The following is a 15,422-nucleotide window of genomic DNA, read 5'->3' as shown; positions in this document are numbered from 1 at the left end:
CTAATGGTGCAAAAGCAATGGTGGGATAAATCTCCTGGTGTCTTAGCAAGTTCCATACAATGGGACCAAATTGTGCTAGCAGTCATTGTACCCTTTACCTTCACCACCTCTCATAGTAACAACGTCAGTTGCAGTTAAGAATGCCACTGATGAAGCAATAATTATTGGTTTCATTAAATTTCAATCTATGTACATCTTTTTCATATTCTGCAAAAAATCAAAAACAACAAAAAAACATTTCTGCATACCAAAGTACAATCAATGCTTAACGAACTGAACTGTGACGTGAACTAGCCACTTTTTTCACAGAACTCCATTTTAACCATGACTGATAGATAAACCAGGTTATTTCTTGAAAATGAGGAGAATAAGCCTGATGCTTATCATGTGAGCTTTCAGGAGAAAATCATAATTTTGGAAAGCCTGCATGTGCCACTGAGACAAACTTACAGACATTTCTGATGAGTTTAGTAGTGATATTAATGAATGTTATGGTTTTCATACTGTATCATTAATGAGAAGTATCAATATCCAGAAGATCTGCATAACTCACTGAACCAATGTTTTCCAAATGACCACTGGTGTTGCAAAATCATGCATGGGTAAAAGATCCATGCCAAATGCAAGATAGGCCAATAGATATTAATGTAACAGAGAGGGAAAGGTTCTTGGATATGGTTGCAGATTCTACATTGCAGCTGACCTATAAAAAACCTATTATCAAAGGAGAGTATCTATAATTAACTTACAAGGCTATTAAAAAATTCTCCTTTTCCAACCATGTACTTCTATGAGGTCATATATTCTTATACTTCCTATGAAACAACTTATCTCCTTCATAGACTGAATGCAGAAGCAGCTATGAAATACATACCACTAATTTCTGTTAAGTCAGGCACTTAAAGAGATTTATAAAAATGCAAAAATGCTATTCTTCCCACTATATTTTTGAATATTTTTTCATAAAAAATATTTATGTTAACATGCAATGGATTTTCTAAATGAATATAATTTTACATTTTCTCAGATTTATATACAAATGGAAATAGATAAAAATCTACATAACCAAAGCTCTGTGGGGTCCTCAATAAAAAGGTCATGAGACCAAAAATTTGAGAACTGCTAACTTAAATAAAATATACACCAATAAAATAGACCACTATGCAGCTACTAAATAGAATAATTACGTGGATAAAGTTATTCCTAAAGATGGACATGAAACCAGAAGCCATGGAGAAAAGGTGGTATTGGACTACATAAAAATCAAAAACCTGAAAAAAAAAATCAAAATCCTATAGAAAAAAAAAACATGTAATTCCACAGACAATGTTAAAAGACAAATGATTTGGCTAATTCACTTTCAACCTAATGTCCTACGTGGATAAGTTAGCATCCTTAATTACAATGCTTGGAAATAAACTTTTTTTTTTTAAAGATTTATTTATTTTAGAAAGATGGGGGCGAAGATCTCAAGCAGACTCCCCGCTGAGCACAGAGTGCAATGCAGGGCTTAATCTCACAACCCTGAGATCATGACCTGAGTCAAAATCAGAAGAGGGACACTTAACCAAATGAGCCACCCAGGCACCCTGGAAATAAACTTTAAAGAATACCTACCCCCCACCCCTAGACAAAAGAACTGAGCAGACTGTCCACAGATAAAAACATAAATGTTCAATATATATAAAACAGCTTTGCAACATCAATAAAAGAAATGCAAATTTAGGGACGCCTGGGTGGCTCAGTTAAGCATCTGCCTTCGGCTCAGGTCACGATCCCAGGGTCCTGGAATCTAGGCCCACATCAGGTTCCCTGCTCAGCGGGTAGCCTGCTTCTCCCTTCCCCTGCTTGTGTACTCGCTCTCTATCTCTCTCGGACAAATAAATAAATAAAATCTTTAAAAAAAAAAGGCAAATTTAAAATGAGAAGACTTTTTTTTTTTTTAAATAAATCAGACTAGGACCAACCAATTGGCAAAAATGTAGAAACCAGGAGCTCTCAAACTGCTAAGAGCCTAAGCTGATAAAGGAGGATAATTTGTCAATTAAGGTTGTTAAAGCATAGTCTTTCACCTAAGAAATCTGAAATTTTGGGCCTCCTGGGTGGCTCAGTTAGTTAAGTGTCTGCCTTTGGCTTGGGTCATGATCTCAGGGTCCTGGGATCAAGCCCTACATCAGGCTCCGTGCTCGCGGGGCAACCTGCTTCTCCCCCTCTCCTTCTGCTCCTCCCCACCACTCTCTCTCTCTCTCTCTCTCTCAAATAAATAAAATCTTTTTAAAAAATTTGAAATTTTATCTTATAAATATATTCACACAAGTGCACAAAAAACATACAGGAATGCATACTATACAACACTGTAAATAGGAAACAAAAAAGTCTATATACCCATTAATACAAGCCTGACAAAATACATGACTATTCATTTTAATACAAAGCACCAGTTTAAAACAACGAGGCAAATCTGAACAAACAAAAATGTCAACAGTATTGTCACCTGTATAAAAAAAAAAGATAGATATGCACATTGAAAAGCTATGGAATACTACAAACCAAATTTAACACTGACTACTCCAGGGAGTGAGGAAAAGTAAAATGGAGAAGAGAGTATGTGAGGAAAAAAGAACTTTTACTTTATATACTTGTACCCTGATGATTTATTCTTTTTTATACATTTTTTAACAATGCATAATTATACAATATTTACAAAAAGTAAATAATGAGGAAACTACAAAGATCTGAACATAAAACATCTTAGAATATTTTTCTAAATGATATTATTATCGAAGTAGAATTCAAAGAGAAATTGAAATCCTCAGAGACTTCATTTCAGTTTATCTACTAATGACATTTTTCAGGCTCTTCTCAAATTTTATTCAAGCTGTGAGGGATATATGCCTTGATTACTTCTCCCAACAATCAATAACAACAATACCAAAAACTGGTTCACAGACAAAAGGCACACAGTTAGCTTTTTGTAAGATAAACACTAAGAACATGAAGAAAAAAAAAATAGGGGTGCCTGGGTGGCTCAGTCGGTTGAGCTTCCAGTCGGTTGAGCTTCCAACTTTTAGTGGGGAGTATGCTTGAGATTCTCTCCCTCTGCCCCTTCCCCTGCTGTGCATGCATGCACTGTCTCTCTCTCTAAAATCAATAAATCTTAAAAAAAAAAAAAAGATTAAAAAATACCTTAAGGGTTTTGGTGCTACTCTTATGTTGAATTATATGAAATTGCTACTAATCAATCATTCAACTTTGGTACAATGCTTTCCTGAGGAAGGATTTTACCCTTTATGTACTATTTGACCTTTGATGGCTCACTCATTAGCTGACAATCCCCACTGTGTAGAGAATTAATTTCTTCCTCACTACAGGATATGCTGAACCACAGGTCTCTTATGAAAAAACTCATAAAACATGTTTGGACATTTATTTCAGTAAGTCTACCATGATAATGAAGAAATTATAAAAAATATTCAAGCCATAAAGGGAAAATGTAAATTTTGGGTAAGTGAAACTATAGGTATACCTCAGATATACTGCAGATGCAGTTCTAAACCACCATACTAAAAGCAAGTTTACAATAAAGTAAGTCAGACTATTGAAGTTTTTGGTTTCCCAATGCACATAAAAGTTATGTTTATACTATACTGTGCTTTATTTTTTTTTTTAATTTTATTTATTTGACAGAGAGAGACACAGTGAGAGAGGGAACACAAGCAGAGGGAGTGGGAGAGGGAGACGCAGGGCTTGATCCCAGGACCCTGGGATCATGACCCGAGCTGAAGGCAGACACTTAACAACTGAGCCATCCAGGCGCCCCTATACTGTACTTTAGTAAGGATGCAACATCGTTGTCTAAAAAACTAATGTATGTACCTTAATTTAAAAATACTTTATTGCTAAAAACCATCATTTAAGCTTTTAGTGAGTCATAATCCTTTTGCTGGTGGAAGGTCCTGTTTTGATGATGCTGGCTGCTGACTGATCAGGGGGTGGTTACTGAAGGATGGGGTAGCTATGGTAAGACAGACAGCAGTGAAGTTTGCCACATTAATTGACTCTTCCTTTCACAAACGACTTATCTGCAGCACGCAATGCTGTTTGGATATTTTATCTGCAGAACTTCTTTCAAAATTGGAGTCAATCCTCTCAAACTCTGCTGCTGCTTTATCAACTAAGTTTATGTAATATTCTAAATCCTTTGTTGTTATTTCAACAATCTTCACCATTTCAAGAAACCATTTTCTTTGCTCCTCCACAACAAGCAACTCCTTATCCAATCAACTTTTATGATGAGTTGCAGCAATTCAGTCATATGTTCAGGCTCCACTTCTCATTCTAGTTCTTTGCTATTTTTACCACATCTGCAGTTGCTTCCTCCACCAAAGTCTTTCTGAAGCCCTCAAAACCATCCAGGAGGGCTGGAATCAACTTCTTCCAAACACCTATTCATGTTAATATTTTGACCTCTACCCATGGAATCACAAATGTTCTTACTGGCATCTTAGAATGGTGAATCCTTTCAGAAGGTTTTCAGTGTACTTTGTCCAGATCAATCAGAGGAATCCCTACCTATGGCAGCTACAGTCTTACAAAATGTATTTCTTAAATAGTAAGACTTCAAAGTCAAAATTACTCCTTTATTCAGATGTTGTATAAACTGCAAAATAGATGTATTAGCAGGCATGAAAACATGTACCTTGTACATCAGAACTCTTGGGTGACCAAGTACATTGTTCAATGAGCAGTAGTATTTTAAAAGGAATTTTTTAGTTCTGAGCAGGTTTGAACAGTGGGCTTAAAATATTCAGTAAACCATTTTGTAAACACAAGTGCTGTCATTCAGACTTTACTCTTCCATTTATAAAGCACAGGAGAGTAGATTTAGCATAATTCTTTAGGACCCTAGGATTTTCAGGACAGTAAATAAGCATGGCTTCAACCTAAAGTCACCGGCTATATTAGACCCTAACAGAAGTCAGCCTGTCCTTGGAAGCTAGGCACTGACTTCTCCTCTCTAGCTATGAAAGTCCATCCAGATGGCATCTTCTTCCACTAGAAGGCTGTTTCATTTACACTGAAAACCTACTGTTTAGTGTAGCTTCATAATGCTCTTAGCTAAATCTTCTGGATAACTTGCAGCAGCTTCTACATCAGCACTTGCTGCTTCACCTTGCACTTTGATGTTACAGAGACAGTTTCTTTCCTCAAACCTCATGAACCAAACCTGTGTTAGCTTTAAACTTTTCTTCTGCAGCTTCCTCACCTCTCTCAGCCTTCACAGAATTGAAAAGAATTAGGTCCTTGCTCTGGATTAGGTTTTGGCTTAAGAGAACACTGTGGTTGGTTTGATCTTCTATCCAGACCACTTAAAACTTTCTCCCTATCAGCAATAAGGCTGTTTCACTTTCTCATTATTCATGTGCTCACTGGAGTAGCACTTTTAATTTCCTTCAAGAACTTTTCCTTTGCCTTCACAAGTTGGCTATTTAGTGCAAGAGGCTTAGTTTTTGGCCCATCTCGGCTTTCAACATGCCTTCCTCACTAAGCTTAATCTAGTTTCTAGCTTTTGATTTAAAGTGAGATGTGTATGACTCTTCCTTTCACTTGAATACTTACAGGCCACTATAGGGTTATTAATTGGCCTAATATCAATATTGTTGTGTCTCAGGGGAGAGGGAGAGAGATGGGGAACAACCAGTGAATAAAGCAATTAGAACAAAACACAGTATTTATTAAGTATGTCATCTTATACGGGCACAGTTCATGGTGCCCCAAAATAATTATAATAGTTACATCAAAGATCACTGATTTCAGATCATCATAACAAACATAATGAAAAAGTTTGAGATATTGCAAGAATTGCCAAAATGTGACAAAGAGACACAAAATTAGCAAATGCTGTTGGAAAAATGGCACCAAAAGACTTGCTCAAAGCAGGGTCACCACAAACATTCAATTTGTAAAAAATGAAGTATCTGCAAAATGCAATGAAACAAGGAATGCCTATGAAACATACACAGGCTTATGGGATTTTTAAAGTAGATAGGGTAAAAAAGTCTTGGGGTAGGGGAATGAAAGGAATTGAAATACTTAAATATCCTCAAATTAATTCTAATTTGCTTTCTTCTAGATTCTTAAAATATTTCTGCATTGCTTTTCTTCTATCAGCTCTCAGAGCGTTAATGTTAATTTTCATCATATAAACCATAATAACACAAATATACTGGGAAGGGGTGGGGTGGAATTGGGAAAACTAAATAATGAGCAACTACTACACTTAACTATGAAACTTAACTCATCTTTTTTTTTTTTTAAAGTAGGCTCCACCCCAACATGGAGCTTGAACTCACGACCCCCGAGATCAAGAGTTGCATGCTCTACCAATTGAGCCAGCTAGGTGCCTTGAAATTTAATTCATCTTAAAACTCTCCTCTTTCCTCTCGTAACTTGTCTTAAAAAGAAACCAACCAACCTCCAGACTCTATATCCCCCAGCCTTTTCTCCTTCACAGCCCAACTTCAATTTGCTTGTTCTTGCTCTATAATACGTTTATATTCACTATACAAACTACTCCAATCTTTTTCCATCATCTACATTCTACTAAACTTTCTCCTACCTTAGCAAGAAGTTTATCATTCAATCCAATGGCCATTTTGAGCCTTTTTCAATTGTTTAATCCAATGGATATTTGATCTTTTTGTGGAACATATGCTATTGACCACCTGGCCTTAAACCATTTCCTTTGTTTCCCTGACCACCACTCTATTGTAGTTTATACAGTTTATGTCTAAACCCTTCATAGGCATTATCCCTCCAAAAAAAATCCCTTATAAGCTGGTATCCCAAGCCTCTCTGTCTTGAGTCAAGTTCACTTTAAAGAGAATTCATTTACTATTATAGCTTCACTTCCGCCAATTACTCATGAATTTCAAACCCAATGTCTCAACCGGTTCTCTTTTCTGAGCTCAAGACTTACCCATAAAACTGCTTGCTAGAAACAGGTTATCCAAGGGAAAATGGAATCTTCAACCAAATATAACAAAAACTAGTCTCGCCTAACTGTGCCCCCAAACCTGTCCTACTCTACCGTTTACCGCAACGCGGGAGTCAGAAGAACCTACGTGTCAGAGGCTTACCTGTTCTGTAAAGGGTGTTTAATATAGTGTTCTGGGTTAGCAACCTCCTGATGAGACTCTGTTTTCTCTTCTTCTGTGGGCGGGGGATTAGGAGTAGGGGTGGTTTCCTAATGGAAAATAATAAAACATTATTTTAAATTTCTTAACATAACTATGATAGCAATACTCTAGATCAAATACTGCCAATATTCTTTTTTTAAGAAGATTATAAAAGCATTTCATAAAACAGACCACAGACCAAGCACTAATAAAAGCACCAGATTCTCCATTCTAGCATCTTTTCACTAAGAGCAAAAGGCTTCTCAATAAAAATACAGTCCATATACAGTTATCTGTGACACATTTTGTTATCAGAAAGATTGTTAGACACCATGCAACAAAGCTAAGAAAATCAGCTGTCTTTCCTAACATACCATTAAAGTACTATGTATGGTTTGGAGGGTGGGGGAAGTATGACTAAAGTTTGGAGAATAACAACTATATTACAATGACAAAAGAGAGCTTTATAAACTGATCAAGCCAGTACTACACAGGTCCTTCCCTTTTGTCACACTATAATATGGTAACTTAGAAGTTCAGCAACTTCTGTCATTTTCAAATGGCCCCAGGCAAAAAAGCTCAATGGTGGCTTGAACCTAAATCTTCTTCTAGGTTAGACATAATTAATATTATCATCTAAAAACGTCAGGAAAAGGGGCACCTGGGTGGCTCAGTCAGTTAAGCGTCTGCCTTTGGCTCAGGTCATGATCCCAGGGTACTGGGATGGAGCCCTACATCAGGCTCCCTGCTCAGCAGAGAGCCTGCTTCTCCCTCTGCCTGCCAGTACCCCTGCTTGCGCTCTCTTTCTCTGTCAAATGAATAAATAAAATCTTTAAAAAAAAAATCCTTTAAAAATGTCAGGAAAAAAAGGAGCTTGGGGATTATCTGTGTTCTCCACATTGCTCCATGTAGCTTTTCACCCAATTATAAACTATTTCAACAAAACTGAATGCTAAGGAAAGGCACCAGAAGCTAAAACAAAAGCTGATTTTTTTTCAAAAAGGGCACCACAACAAGTCTGGAGATAAAGTGAACCAGCAAGTCAACAGAGATGTATGCTCACATTAACAGGATTATGCAAATCAGAGATGTGGGATCTAAAGGTATCCCAGTGGATAGGTAGTATTCATTTTACAAAATACATTTTTCCTAATAACATGACATGTCTAGGAGCTAATTTCTACTAGCCTATGAAGTCACTCATAACAGAGGCTATGCCTTGATTTTGCTCACAACTGTAATGGCAATGAGCAAAGTGCTATACTCAATAGGAACTTATTGTCTTGATTTCTTAAGTAATAAATGTAAATGTTTACAAAGCAATCAAAACTAAAACTTAGAGTAGTCAATGCCCTAAAAATCACCATTTTTTACTAGCATTTTTCGATCAATTTACGTCATCATATAATTACAAAATGCCATTCCTTACCCCACTAGATTAAAATTAGTGATAGTTTTCAGACAGAGGCAGTCTCAATGTTCGGGACTAAGTGGGCCTAGGGAGACAGGGTACTAGAGAAAAGTGGGCTACAGAGGAGTAAGCCTCAAAAATCTATGTAAAAGTCCCTCAGAGGTCCTTGGCTAGTTGCTAAGCTGTGATGTTCAGAGTACAGCTCTGGGTAGTCTAGCAGAGAACAGCTGAGCCAAGACTTCAGAGGCTGTATACCATTAGGAAGACTGGGTCCAGACTCAGTCTTGCTCAGCAGGGAGCCGGCTTTTCCCTCTCCCTCTGCTTGCCACTCACTCCCCTTGCTTGTGCTCTCTCTCTCTTTCACTCTGTCAAATAAAAAATCTTAAGATTTTATTTATTTATTCAGAGAGAGCAAGAATGAGAGACTACAAGCGGGGGTGGGGGGGAAGCGGAGGGAAAGGGAGAAGCAGGCTCCTCTCTAAGCAAGGAGCCCGATGCTGGGCTCAATTCCAGGACCCTGAGATCATGATCCAAGCTGAAGGCAGATGCTTAACCAACTAAGCCACCCAGGCGCCCCTACAAAGAATCTTTTTTAAATCACTAATGATCAAGAGATTCACCTGTCCACAGAAAGACATCCAGACATGACCCAGGTAATGGGAGTTAATAACTATGATTACTACGGTAAAACAGCAAAGACATAATAACCAAGATTACTATAGTAAAATAGAGAAGATAGGGGAAAGGATGAAAAAAAATGGGGAGTATTTGAAAAGAAAACAAATCTATTTTTAAAAAGAACTAAATAGACATAATTATGGAACTGCCAAGTACAATGTCTGAAATTAAGAGTTCACTGAATGGGGGCACCAGGGTGGCCACAGTCGGTTAAGTGTCCAACTCTTTGATTCAGCTCAGGTCATGATCTCATGGTCATGAAATCAAGCCCCACATGGAGCTCCACACTCAGTGTGGAGTATGCCTGAGATTCTCTCTCCCTCTGCCCCTCCCCCTGCTCGTTCTCTCTAGCTCTCAAATAAAGCTTAAAGAGTTCACTGAATGATTAACAACAAATTCAACTCTGCAGAGTGTGAGATTTGTGAACTCAAACATAGGTCAACAGAAGATATTCAAACAAATACAGAGAGAAAAATAGATGGTAAGAAACATTATGGAAGACAGTTAAAAAGTTCAAGGACAAGATGAGAGAACGGAACAGAGGCATACACAAACAATGACCAAAATTTACCAAATCTCATCAGAAACTCAAGTCACAGATTCAAAAAGCTCAAGGAACTCCAAGCAGTAAAACACAAACAAAACTATACCTGGGCATATCAGCTTCGAACTACTGAAAACCTTTTAAAGGAGTCACATTAAAAGCAGTTAGGAAAGGGGACACACACACACACACACCATTCACAAGAATAAAATTAACAGCTAACTTCCCAACAGAAACTCTGGAAGCCATTAAGACAACAGAATTGACATCTCCACACTTAAAGAAAAATGGTCAACCTAGAATTCAGTGCCTAGGAAAAATATCCTTCAGAACTGGATAAATACACAGATGCACACAGACAGACACAACCCCTTCTCCCCCAACACATACACACAGGTCCAAAATAAAGAGGAACAAACACCAAAGGAAAAGTCTTCAGGCTAGAGGGGAAAAAAAGAGCCCAAGTAAGAACATGAAAATGCAAAAAAGAATGAAAAACACTGGAAAATGTAAATAGGTGGATCAATTTGTCAGACTATGAACAGTTTAAAAGAACAATAATAATGACGCCTTATGGAGTTTAAAATAATAATGATGGTTCTAGCAAAGGATTAGGTATATATAAATTTGTAAGGCTAGGTGTATAGTACATTCTTCCTCCAGAAGTACTATAAATTCTTATTTATCTAAATTAAAAGACAAGTGAAATTTACTCATAAGTTCCAAATCCTCAATACAAACCATACTTTCACATTTATTTAAACAGTTTATGTCAGCAGCACATAAAAACAATGAGTTAATTATAGTATGAATAATTATATGTTTCATGAGATCCAAAATATCACCTGCTAACTCACTCAGTATTTTACTTTCTTTTTGATTACTCGACTCTTTTCACAATTAGGAGAATGATGACTTAGATGATATCAAAAATCTCTGGACACATAGGAACTAAAAGCAGGTAATAACTCAGGAAAAAGTATATTAAGTTCCTAGAATTTAAGTTTCTTTTGCTTTAAAAGTCCTACCTTATGTTTTAGTCTTTACATTAAGAATTTATAATTTTGAATTTTTCTTATAACTAAAATTAACTACAACTTTAAATAAATGTGTGTGGATGTATAAAAGTGAAAAACCTTTCAGTCTTCACTTTTAACATTATACAAATATGCTAGATGTTAAGACAAATACTCTAAAACACTCTGAAAAAAATATTAAACAATTATCTTTCAGTATTTAAAGCTTTTTTTTAAAGATTTAATTTATTTGACAGAGACAGAGCAAAAGAACACAAGCAGGGAAGGCAGCAGAGGGAGAGGGAGAAGCATGCTGACTGGGATCTCAATCCCACGACCCTGGGATCATGACCTGAACCAAAGGCAGATGCTTAACCAACTGAGCCACCCAGGCACCCTCTCCCTTTTTTTAAGATTATACAAAACTTTTTTTTTTAAATATAAGCAGTAGACTGACATTTATTTAGCCTTTTAAGTTACCATCTGCAGTTTTAATAGTCTCATGTTCAAATTTTTTTTAAAGATTTTATTTATTGAGAGAGGGAGCACACATGCCTGCGTGGAGGGGAGGGGCAGAGGGACAGAGAGCCTTAAACAGGGTTCACTCTCATGATCCTAAGATCACGACCTGAGCCAAAACCAAGAGTCAGACGATCAACCAACTGTGCCACCCAGGTGCCCCTCACGTTCAAATTTTTACCTTAAGAATTTCTCACACTCTTTTAATAAACAATGGTTTTAATAACCATTTCTAAGACAGAATATAAAATACTCAAATACTCTATGAAAATACTCATGAACACAGCACAAACCAAATCTAATAAAAGTTAGAAATCACTTCATGATGGAATTTACTTATGAAAACATTAATATTAAAAACCACATATAAAAGGGCACATTAAAAAAGGAAAAGTCATATTTTCTTATTTAGGCCATATTTTGTTATGATCATCTACTTGTCTCACCAATTCATTCTTAATTAGCAGAAATTTAAACCAAAATCTAAACCAAAAATTTATTAATCATTCACCTTTTAAGTTGCTTGCAACTATATTATAAACTATTGCAAAGAAATAAAAAAACTTGAGACTGCTGAAACATGCCTGTTAATTTCTTTCAACTTATTATTTAGTTATAAAACCTCTCAACTTTGATTCAAATAATCAGATGTTTTTAAAAAACTTAGATAAAACAGAAGAAAAAATATTATCAATGTAGGAGGTTATTTAAGACTTCCAGGCTAATTCTGTGAGGGTAGTCCTCTACGGGGAAAGTCCAATTCCTACACAAACGTTTGAATCTATAGCAACATACACAATGAGAAACGATGTCCAGAATGGTGGCCATACTATATTAAATTCTTTGATCAAAAAATTATTTAAAAAATGATTTATAATGAGCATATGCCAAATCAGAAGAAATATAATTTATTTTTTAAAGAACTGGAACAAAACTGATTTCAGTTCACTCATCAGTTAAGCATAAGCCTCATATAACTATAACAAATCTCCAAATTACCCATTTTTTGTTCTAATTTACTAAGTACTTCTAACAAACTGAATTTGAAAATAAAATTATCTTGGAATTTTATCTCCTCTTAAAATTATTTGGAAAGCTATCTGAGACTTAAGATTACCATGAAATAGGTATAGGAAGGCTATGTGTTACTTGTTAACACCAACTTCACAAAATTCTCCCTGAAAACTCCACAGCAAGTGTTTTCATGGTATCTTTAATTCAGTTATTTATTTTTAAATATGTAAGATCATCAAAGTAGCAAGTAAAGCAAACAAGATTATTGTATGATCTGTATAAGAACTAAAAAATGTATTTTATAATTTGTGTCATTTTTATGGTTGCTTTATATAGAGAGCAGACAATAGAAGTTTTAAATTTACATTCAACTTAAAAACAAAATTCTTTACTGCAAAGTTCCACAACATCCCTCTACCTACCCTCTAAGCTCCTCTGTAAGCAAATTTCATTGAGAATTACATCTTAAATATCCATATTTACCAGTGTCATATTTACCAGTGTTTCTAAATTTAAAAATTACACAAGTAAAACACAAAAGGCTAATTTAACAGATTATTATACTCTCAAAGTAATCAAATACACTTTTTTCTTTCCAAGTTTTTATTTAAATTCCAGTTAGTTAACATACAGTGGAGTATTAGTTTCAGGTGTAGAATTTAGTGATTTAACACTCACAACACCCGGTGCTCATCACAAGTGCACTCCTTAATTCCTATCACCTGTTTAACCCATCCTCCCACCCACCTCCCCTCCAGTAACCCTCAGTTTGTTGTCTATAGTTAACAGTTTGTTTCTTGGTTTCCTTTTATTTAACTCCTGTGTTCATTTGTTGTTTCTTTTTTTTTTTTAAGATTTTATTTATTTTTTGACAGAGAGACAGTGAGAGAGGGAACACAAGCAGGGAGAGTGGGGGAGGGAGAAGCAGGCTTCCCTCTGAGCAAGGAGCCCGATGTGGGGCTAGATCCCAGGGCCCTGGGATCATGACCTGAGCCGAAGGCAGATGGTTAACAACTGAGCCACCCAGGCGCCCATTTTGTTTCTTAAATTCCCCACATGAGTGAAATCATATGGCATTTGTCTTTCTCTGACTTAGCTTATTTTGTTCCACATATGAGTGAAATCATATAGTATTTGTCCTTCTCTGACTTATTTAGCTTAGCGTAATACTCTTTAACTCCATCCATGTTGTTGCAAATGGCAAGACTTCATTCTTTTTGTGGCTGAGTAATACTTCTGTGTGTATGTGTGTGTGTATACCACATTTTTTTTTTTAAAGATTTTATTTATTTGAGAGAGAGAGTGAGAGAGAGAGCACAGGAGAGGGGGGAGGGTCAGAGGGAGAAGCAGACTCCCCACTGAGCAGGGAGCCCGACGCGGGACTTGATCCAGGGATTCCAGGATCATGACCTGAGCTGAAGGCAGTCGCTCAACCAACTGAGCCACCCAGGCACCCCTATACCACATCTTCTTTACCCATTTATCAGTCGATAGACACTTGGGCTCTTTCCATAATCTGGCTATTACTGATAATGCTGCTATAAACATCAGGGTACATGTATCCCTTTGAATTAGTATTTTTGTATCCTTTGGGTAAATACCTAGCAGTGCAATTGCTCGATCATAGGGCAGTTCTATTTTTAACTTTATGAGGAACCTCCATACTGTTCTTCAGAGTGGCTGCACCAGCTTGCATTCCCACCAACAGTACAAGAGGGTTCCCCTTTCTCCGCATCCTCACCAACACCTGTTGTTTCCTGTGTTAATTTTGGTCTAAGTTATCAAATACATTTTTAACCTAAAAAACAAACTACACTTGAAAAACTCTTGTATAACCTATTTCAGGTGTGTAGAATGGAGAGTACAAAGCAATGAGATGGTACCGGGTTTAACTAGAAGATGGTAAGGAATCAATGAGACTGAAAGAGAGGGCTCATGAAACCAAAGACAGACTAGAACGGTGGGCTGAAGGGAGACTGAAAGGGCTCAAAGGTCAAGCTAAAAGTATACCTTTCATCTTGTGAGCAATGGAAGCCATTCATTGACAGATCAAATTGATTAAATACTGATGACGAGTAAGGGAATAGAAAAGACCACCATTTTAAGTGCAAAATATTGAACATAGTTTTGGATTTTCTGAGTTTGAGATTAAAATAAAAATGTAGTCTTATAATTTAGTGGTCCCGGAGCTCAGTAACCGTCATAACAAGAGAAGAAAGTTGAAAAAAAAAAGTAGAGCAACAGTGGGGCAAGTTTAACAATCAGGGGCAAAGAATCTCAGGCAGCTTTTGAACATTGCTACATCTCAGAATGCAGTAACATTCTGCAAAAACCAGAGCATGTATCAAACACAATATTAACTTTGTTGGACAATCCTAGTATTATAAAGCTAAATACTTCCCAGATATAGTATCATTTCTCTAATCTGACTAAAGTTTAGATTCTTCCTTCTAGCCATGTTCAAATCTACAGTGCTTAAATTCCAAAACCATGGTATGCTTTTCCATGGTTGTGAACACCCAAGATTTTTCATTAACTCTCAACTCAAACACACTTACAAACTATCTCTTCTAGAAATAACAGTAACCCTTCCCCTCAGGACACTCAGTTAGTGTCCTCCATTACTTCACTGAACAAATATTACTACTAAGAACTTCCAGGGTACCCCCCAACACACACACGTAACTTTAGGACATCACCTAAACCTTAATTTGGAACAAAAAGCAGTAGTTCCCCTGGCACTAATACGGGTTAAAGCAGTAACTCAAAATGCAGTCCACAGATTTCTGCTGGTTATAGCCTACAACCACGGTAGGTATAGAAATGGAAAGTAAGTACTTAGGAAACTTTACAACAATCTGACAGTATTTTTGCACCTGTCGAAACTAGTAATAGCAAATGCAGGCTTACACTTTTGTGCTTTTTTTTTTCATTTTTCTTTATACTATTTTTATGATTTACAAAAGCATTACATGAGAAATTGTTTTAAAACAAAATAAAAGGGGTGCCTGGCTGGTTCAGTTGGTAGAGCATGTGATTCTTGATCTTGGGGCTGTAAGTTC

The 15,422-nt window shown here is 36.5% G+C and overlaps 1 protein-coding gene across 1 annotated transcript in view; it reads right to left on the bottom strand.

Annotated features, from left to right (window-relative positions):
• Positions 1-15,422, bottom strand: part of EIF4E (eukaryotic translation initiation factor 4E) — a 41,598-nt gene that overhangs the window by 10,400 nt on the left and 15,776 nt on the right. Inside the window, exon 2 of the mRNA XM_028095852.2 lies at positions 7,140-7,246. Within this exon, the coding sequence (XP_027951653.1) occupies positions 7,140-7,246 (107 nt within the window). The remainder of the gene's footprint in view (positions 1-7,139; positions 7,247-15,422) is intronic.

The sequence above is a fragment of the Eumetopias jubatus genome, unplaced genomic scaffold, assembly GCF_037043125.1.
Source record: "Eumetopias jubatus isolate StellerSeaLion01/CBP00866 unplaced genomic scaffold, mEumJub1_p1.0 scaffold_2, whole genome shotgun sequence".
NCBI classification, from domain to species: Eukaryota; Metazoa; Chordata; class Mammalia; order Carnivora; family Otariidae; genus Eumetopias; species Eumetopias jubatus.
This window is presented reverse-complemented; position numbering and strand designations above follow the sequence as displayed.